This window comes from Pistacia vera, unplaced genomic scaffold, assembly GCF_008641045.1.
Source record: "Pistacia vera cultivar Batoury unplaced genomic scaffold, PisVer_v2 Contig101, whole genome shotgun sequence".
NCBI classification, from domain to species: Eukaryota; Viridiplantae; Streptophyta; class Magnoliopsida; order Sapindales; family Anacardiaceae; genus Pistacia; species Pistacia vera.
The window spans coordinates 359,961-368,383 of NW_022195039.1; the positions used below are offsets into that span (position 1 = coordinate 359,961).

Genomic DNA, 8,423 nt, shown 5'->3' on the forward strand with positions numbered 1-8,423 from the left:
GATTGGCTATAGTACAAGTGGGAGATTGTTGGAGTAGGTGCCCTAGAGCCAATCAATTATTGTAGAATTGACTCTTTGTAATTAATTATTAATTTAGTCCTACTCTTCATACATACCTCCACTTGTTTATCTGCCACCGCCAGATGCAATATGGTGTTGCCATCATCATCCTTAGATTAATTCACAAACTCATGATCACTCTTTTGCTCCAACGAGAATTTCAGTGCCTCCAACTGGTCAAATCTCACGCAGGCATGTAAAATTGCTTCACCTCGTTCCATCATCATTCGAGACCTAATTTTAACCAACTCTTTTAAGACACTAACATGACCCTTAATTGAATGCAATATATACTAGGTTTTTTCCGTCACGATCACGAGCAAAGCACATTTCACGATTAACCGATAACAATTTTTTAACTATATCCAAGTACCCTTCTGAAGTTGCTAAGTGAAGTGGAGATGATTTACGGGAATCAAGCTCTCCGGCAAGCTCAGGCTTACGACCAAGAATTTCCTGCACAAATTCTGCATGACCAAGCATGGAAGCTATGTGCAAAGGTGTCTCTTCGTAACAGCTCACAGTAATTCTATCAAGAATTAGAGCATCCTCTTGAAGCAAGTTAAGCAAGGAAATTATATTCCCCTCTACCGCTGCTTCATAGATTCTTCTTTCTATTTTTTTGTGAGAATGATTCACAAAATTAATTTGCCTTTAGTTATTTAATACCCCTGAACAATGCACATGAGCAATGCGCGAAAATTATCGTTGGCTGTGTATTTGTGTGGTTTAAAATCTTTGAAGAATATTTATAGAGTGAGGACAACTATGAAGTGTCTAGGATGCATATGCATGTTTACGTAGCAATTCACAAGAAAAGAATACTGTCTCAACTTTTGTTAAGAGTATTTGGCTCCACCAATGCAATAATTAATTAATTAATTTTTTTTTTTTTTTTTTTTTTTTGGGTCTGCCCTTTGCACAGCCTTTGAGCCACATACAAGTGCCCAAAATATCTTATTTTGTTAAAAATAATAATAATAATACTTCCTAACTATCTCTGGGTGATTGAGTGGTTCGATATAAACTCTTAGATGTATTACTCAATAAGTCTTAAATTCGAGTCTCTCCTCGATTGCTAATAGAAGTAGCCATGAGAGCTCTTATCAGGCCCATAATTCTAGGGTCTCAAAGGATTCATAGAGATACGCATAAACTGACCTGAATACCTCCGGTCTCAAAAATAAATAATAATACTTCATCATATCTCAAAGGTACAAATAAAAACCACAATATATAAAACTTATATTTAGAGATGGCCATACATATAAATTAATGTTTTTTTTTTTTCATATGTACGAAATACACATTCGAAACATTTATACGAAGCCACGAGCAGTGACCATGGTTACCCTCAATGTACGTTTGGTTCATGGAATGTTGGATTACTAGAATCTTATATTACCTTGAAGATTACTAGAAATCTCTAGGAAAATGTATTTGGTTAGTTAGTAGGTATATTATATTAATTAGTTTGGTTAGGAAAAATAAATTGGTGAGTATGTTATTTAAATTATCAAATTACCTTCTTTTTAAATATTAATATAATATTATTTTTATTATTGATTTTTGAATAATTCTTTTAACCCCCAATATTTCAGATTTAGCTAAGACACCCCCGCTTATATAAAACTTTAATTTATGAAAAAATCAACCCCACCCCTTGCCGCCATAGCAAACCACCGCCGGAAGTCTCCGAAAGTCACCATGAGTAGCTCATCATGACCATGATACTCTTATATATTTGTTTCTGGCCATATTGATGGCCAAAAATGACCATATCAGGCTAGATCTGACTGTTAACGACCAGATGCTTTGCCATTATTGGCCAGATCTGAACGAGATCTGACCGTTAAATCTGGTCGCTAATGGCCACAGATTTGGCTAGAAATGGCCAGATAATTTCCGGCCATATAGCAAATCTCTGTCATTTTTAGGGACTCCAGCGACTTTCTGGCAGTGGTCCGTGGTGGTTGGCTCGCTGTTAGCGGTGGTGGTCTGTAATTTGTTATTATTGTCCAAAAACTTAATTAAACAATGGTAAAATTGAAATGGTATATTAATATAAATTTATTTTAAAACAAGGGCATTATTATCCAGAATTTTTATTAATAAGGGATAAAATTGTAACAAAAATAAGATTACCAAGGTAATCTAATAATACCTAAGAAAATGGAGATAATTAGATTACCTCCAATATTACCAACAATTGCAACTATTGGTAATGTAAGATTACCAGAATTTTATATTACTTGACAATTGTCAAGTAATATAAAATGACATAACCTCAATAATCTTTCATTACCTCTAACTAAATGCCCTAGGCCTAGAAATGGTTACACAATTAATTATTACATAAATATAAAACAAGAAAAAAAATTAGCCCCGTACAGTTTCAGAATGTATCCATATCCACACAACTATGGTTTTTATTCAAATTGCCCCCAATAATTACATAAATGCATTAAGCTAAGAGCCTAAGAGCAAATGACAGATGACGTTAGTGGTTCGTTAGTCTCCAAAGGTTAGAGTTGTCTTTATATTTTTTCTTCCCCTGGTTCTTTTTTATCTCATTCTGCATCATCTTTTTCATTTTCTTTTCTTTCTCCCCCTCTTTTTCCTTCTTCTCTCTTCCTCTCATTTTCTTTCTTCTTCCGCTTTTTCTCCCCTACCGAATGACAAGTCACAAGAGGAGCTTGCATAGCCGCCGCAAGCTCCTACCTTGGCCGTCAGAAAGGAGCCCGTGTGGCCACCACGAGTTCTTCATTGGCCACCGCAAAAGGTGCACCTGTGGCCGTCGTGAGCTCTTCCCTTTCACACCACCAGCTCCTCCCTTAACCACCACCAACTCCTCCCTTGTTTTGAAGATGTTCGAATATTGGTTTTGTTGTGTGATATTTATATATGGGTTTTGTGATAGATTTTGGGGTGGTTTTAGGTATTTGATAATGGGTTTTGTAACGGGTGATGGTGAAATTTCGAATTGGTTATTGTGGTGCGGGAATGGGTTTGTTTATATTGTTGTTGAAGATAGAGTTTTGGGTTGGGTTTTCAGATGGTTGATGGTGAGTTTTGTGGTGATTGATGATGAGTTTTGTGGTGGGTAGATGAGTTTTGTTCGTGGTTATTGAAGATGTGTTTTGTGATGCTTGATGCTGGTTTTTGAGATTGTTGATGGAGGTATTTGAGGTGGAAGAGAAATTGGCAAAGAAGAAAGATGGGGAAGAAGAGGAAAGATAAACAAAAGATGGGGGAGACATTGTGAATGTAAAAGAAAGGGAGGAAAACAACATTTTTATTTTTGAGTGGTAATGGGTATTTTAGTCTTTTAATTGCTTCTGTCTAAATCTCCATCAACTTTTACGAATTCAGTTATCTCCGTAACCAAACAGATCCTAATTTTGTTGAAATTCCAGGCAAAGGAACGGAAGGAAGATCTCATCAGGTTGAGGGAGGATCTAAGAGAAGCTGAAAGTTAGGTTCTGAATTTTTTTTCTGTTTTAATAATTCATTGATTTTTTTTTAATTTACTTGTTTGATTTTGGATCTAGATTCTTTGCATTGCGATTTGTTTCTGCAATCGGCTTCTTGTAAGTGCTATTCCTTTGATAGGTTGGGGAAATTAAGCCCTAAGATCGACGGAGATGCCTCTCATCGTCGGTTCAACGACGTTCTCCGCCGCGGATTTCTCCGACAAGGTCATTTTTTTTTTTATTCGCTTATTGTTGTTTTAATGATAATCCTCAACTACCGTTGCTGTTGTTGTTAAAATGTTTGTTAATTTTGCAGTGAGACTGAAGGAAAGGAGGGGAAGAAGAGGTGATTCCAATCAATGACGACGTTTTACAGGTATATTATGAAAAAATGCAGTTCTATTTTGAAGTTAATTTACTTAATATATAGTTAACTTTTTGCTAATTTTAATTTACATTGGAACGATAAATTGAAATGTTAGTTTATAACATATTACAAGTTTGATAGTTTAATATTATAGTTCTACATTCAATTTTATGACGTTTTTCGACTTTTTGATTTGTTATATTTTAATGTCAATATGAGGAACTTATGACATTCTAGAGTAACTAAGTTAGATACTGCTTTCTGGATTGCTGGTGGGGAATTTCTTTGACATAATGTTTCTGAATTCATGAGTATTTAAGAGCAAGAATGGTGTTTAGTATAAACCTGTTTGATGTAAATTTTTGTTACAAATACAGAGTTGAGCTATGAAGATCAGGTGGAGCAGCTTAGGGCCTCTGTTGATTTTCTTGTGGAGCTTTGCGACACTGTTTCTACGGTTAGAGGGACCTACTGAAATTTTTCTATGTGCTCTACATCATCATTGCTGTGTTGTATTCACATATGTTGGGTGCCTTATAATTTTTGCAGGCAAAAGAGGGCAATTTTTCAAATTGGTCTCACCAAGGTGTGGACTTCATTTTAGATGAGGTGCTGACATGAAATACCTGTAAATTGTATAAGAACTTGTATCAGTATAATGCAGTTAAATTGAAGTCAACTTTAAATATCTTAAAATTATATTTGACACCCTTGGCTTGGATAGATCATTTTGGCTATTAGAAAAGAGTAGACAGAAGAGATTTTAATGAACCCATTAGTTTTGCTTTGTTCTTTAATGAGTGAACAAAAACCATCTTTTCAAATCACATATCTTGTGGTGTTGGTTGTTAGACCCAGAGTCGTTAGGATTTGCAGTTTTGTTGAGTGTTAAAGGTGTCTTTGTTTAAACTTCTATTGTTAATTGATAGCATTTTGCTGAGTCTAGGTCTAGTTTCTTGCTTTTCACATTGACAGGGTCGCAATTGTACATAGTATTAAGGGTTGATATTGCATATCCGCGTGCGCGAGAGCCAAACAGCACATTGCAGCCGGCTGGGTTGGGTTTGGATGTGTCACAGACAGGCTTGCACCCCATCAAACCAGCAGCTGGCACATTGCATATGGTTTGAGCATCGGTAGATATGGCGGCCATCCGTACAGCCAAGGCGAAGAGCTTGTTCTTGGAGCTCACCCACATCTCTCTTTTGGTGAAAATATTCTTTTGGGTTATGGATCTTGGGAGATATTAGTCGGTTTGGTGTTTATTTAGGGGAAGAATATCGGGTAGTCCGTAAATGAGCATTTGTCAATTTCTAAACCAAAATGTACGTAACATGATTGGTGACCAATAAATGTTCTGGTGTCCACTAAAGAAATGTTTTAAGGTTTGTCACTTCGACGGAATCTCTCCAAAGAAATTGTTTTTGGAAAGGTCTGTACTTTCTTACAAAATTAAGAATAGTGCTATATTCATTCATTTCCCCTTTCATCACAAGGCTTGCATCCTCAACAAATTACTTACCCATATAACTGCTACCAAATTTGAAAACATTGCCCATAGCATTCTCCATGACCGTGGCACTGAAATTATTGAAACATCTTAGATCCGAAGAAATTTGTTTGAAAGATTGCGATCATTAAAAATTGAAGGTATAACTGGTAGCGAACCTGATAGCCTATTTAGTTGCAAGTAAAGCCTTCGAAAACTAACACTTTTATTACATCTCCATTGCTCAACAAGTTCTTCACTTTTGTTACATGCACAATACATAAACATTCTACATACCTAGAAAAATAAAATGTGTAACATTATCATAAAATTACATACAATCTCTCAAAAACATAATTTCTACACATTAATTATTAATGTTGTAGATGTTAGACACTATGACATTGTTCATCACCATTTTGAACCATTAGTATCCCTCCATGCTTTTGTTAGTTTTATGAAATAGACTATTATCTTTTTTAGAAGACGAATGGTGTGACTCAAAAGAAGAATCCCCATCACACCCATCCATACAAATAATACCATCACTGTAGCAAATACATCCCCAATGACCGGTTCATTCGCGCCTGTGATAAAACTTAGAGAGAAGAGATAAGCAAGTGTTAATGCCGAAATCGCAACCCATAGGATCACCATCAAAATCCACGTAAACAACTTGCGTTTGCAAAATGGCAAACCACTCACGAGTAGTAAAATGATGCAAAGAGACGCAACAAACCCTATTGTATTGGAAGTGAAAAACAAATTAAACAAATTAGAAGAGTAAAATAATGATGTATCAGCCATTATTGACTCTCCTGCCTCGTGATATGGTCCAGATGTGGGGGCGCCACCATCTTGGACTCGTTTACTGTCTTGCCATACACCACCAGGAGGGTTCAGACCAGCTTGAAATGTTACAGTAGCTATTAGTGATGCTACCACCATCAAGGCATTATTCATTTCTTTCAACCAATCATCTTTCTTCTCAACGGACTTTTCTATACGGTTACCTTGAGGGCGCAACATATTAATTTGATCATTGCCATGAGATGTTAAGGTTCTAGTTTGTTTGGAGCCAAGTTCATGCATTGATACGACAATGTCTTCTACAGAAATAGCTCCCCCACGTCTAAGCAACTCCACAATTTCATAATCTTTCAAATCTCTTCTGCTTTGTTTTAAAATATCCAAAGCTGTAAAGCCACCTTTATTCAGAGCATTCACTTCTATTGCATTATTAGTAGTCAAAAACTGTATGGCCTGCACATTAAATCGTTGCTTAGTATATATATTATGAGACACGGAACAAATTTATTTGCGTCAACAAATCCAATAGCATTATATAAATACATACCCTTACAGTGACACATACACACATATACACACAATATATATATAAAATTAGCCTTTCACATTGATGTTCTATGTAAGAGAGTTTTCATGATGGTACGAAGTACTCATCAATAAGGGTGAGCAAAAATTTCAAGTTGAACGGAACCACAAAGTACCCAGAACTGAAACCTACCAGACATGTTCCAATTATAGTGCCGGTTCTGGTTCCTAAATCTCAAGAATCGATATTGTGTAGTTTCGACTCCAATTCCTAATATTTGAGCCGAGCCTGCTCACCCCTACTTGTGCATGTGCTTGGTGGGGCTGTTGTCTTTCCTGGCTCAGTTTTAAAGTTTCTTATGTGTGCTTAGCTTATTTGGCGCACCTAAGGCGAAAATCTAATTCTAACGCTGGCCAATTTACACAGATAAATATAAGCGAAAATGCATTAATTAATTAATATTTTAGTCCTACTCTTCATACGTACCTCCACTTGTTTATCTGCCACCGCCAGATGCAATATAGTGTTACCATCATCATCCTTTGAATTCACAAACTCATGATCACTTATTTGCTCCATCAAGAATTTCATTGCCTCCAACTGGTCAAATCTCACGCATGCATGTAAAATTGTTTCACCTCGTTCCATCAACATTCGAGCCGCATTAGGTCTCACTTTAACCAACTCTTTTAAGACACTAACACGGCCCTTGATGGCTGCAATATGTACTGGGTTTTTTCCGTCACGATCACGAGCAAGACACATTTCAGGATTAACCAATACCAATATTGTAACTATATCCAAGTACCCTTTTGAAGTTGCTAAGTGAAGTGGTGATGATTTACGGGAATCAAGCTCTCCGGCAAGCTCAGGCTTACGAACAAGAATTTCCTGCACAAATTCTGCATGACCAAGCATGGAAGCTATGTGCAAAGGTGTCTCTCCGTAACAGCTCACAGTAATTCTATCAAGAATTAGAGCATCCTCTTGAAGCAAGTTAAGCAAGAAAATTATATTCCCCTCTACCGCTGCTTCATAGATTCTTCTTTCCATTTTTTGTGAGATGTGAAAGTCCTCGGAGCAGAAAGTCGCAAACCTGTAGCGTTATACAAAAAATGCAGAAAATTTCTAAGGAAACAAACAAGGACTTTGAGAGAAAATTGGATACTTCCAGAACTGATTTCTTTTATTAATCTTTCAGCTTAGCTTACAAATGATTCTTGAAATGTTTTTATACAAAAATGAGTCCACGCTGGCAATCCGCGTGACTCTTACAAATTTTCCAGATTTTGTAAAATTTCAGTTCCAGCTTCAAGAAACACTGTAGCGTTAAAGTACTGTAGCTTGAATGAAGTACTGTAGCTGGCATGTGCTTCTTCCAGAGTATGTTTCATAGTGCGCCTGAGCAATGCACATGAACAATGCGCGAAAAAGATTTAAAAATCTTTCTCTTTGTCAGTATTTGTGTGGTTTAAAGTCTTTAAAATCTTATTGAGCAGTTTTGGACACGGTTAAGAGATTCTTCAGTTAAAATCTGTGTGGTTTAAAATCTTTGTCTTCAAGATTTAAAAATTGAGTAATGCTATAATCATCGAAAGTAGTACATTAAATTTGTGCACTGAATGATGTAGCGTAATTCTGACTGTCGATTAATTATAACTTAACATTAATCAACGGTTATGATTTTATCACGTCATT

The 8,423-nt window shown here is 36.2% G+C and overlaps 1 protein-coding gene across 1 annotated transcript; it reads right to left on the bottom strand.

Moving 5' to 3' along the window:
• Positions 1–5,800: 5,800 nt before the first annotated feature.
• Positions 5,801–7,778, bottom strand: LOC116109202 (ankyrin repeat-containing protein BDA1-like). Its single transcript, XM_031395468.1, has 2 exons — positions 7,212–7,778; positions 5,801–6,652 (listed from the first exon to the last, which is right to left on the bottom strand). The coding sequence occupies exons 1-2, from the start codon at positions 7,776–7,778 to the stop codon at positions 5,801–5,803; spliced, it is 1,419 nt and encodes a 472-aa protein (XP_031251328.1).
• Positions 7,779–8,423: the final 645 nt, after the last annotated feature.

Excerpts from the sequence above, each read along its gene's own strand:
- LOC116109202 (XM_031395468.1), bottom strand. The coding sequence starts at position 7,778 with ATGGAAAGAAGAATCTATGAAGCAGCGGTAGAGGGGAATATAATTTTC. Across the intron at positions 6,653-7,211 it reads TGGCAGATAAACAAGTGGAG|GCCATACAGTTTTTGACTAC; the intron begins GTACGTATGAAG and ends TTTAATGTGCAG.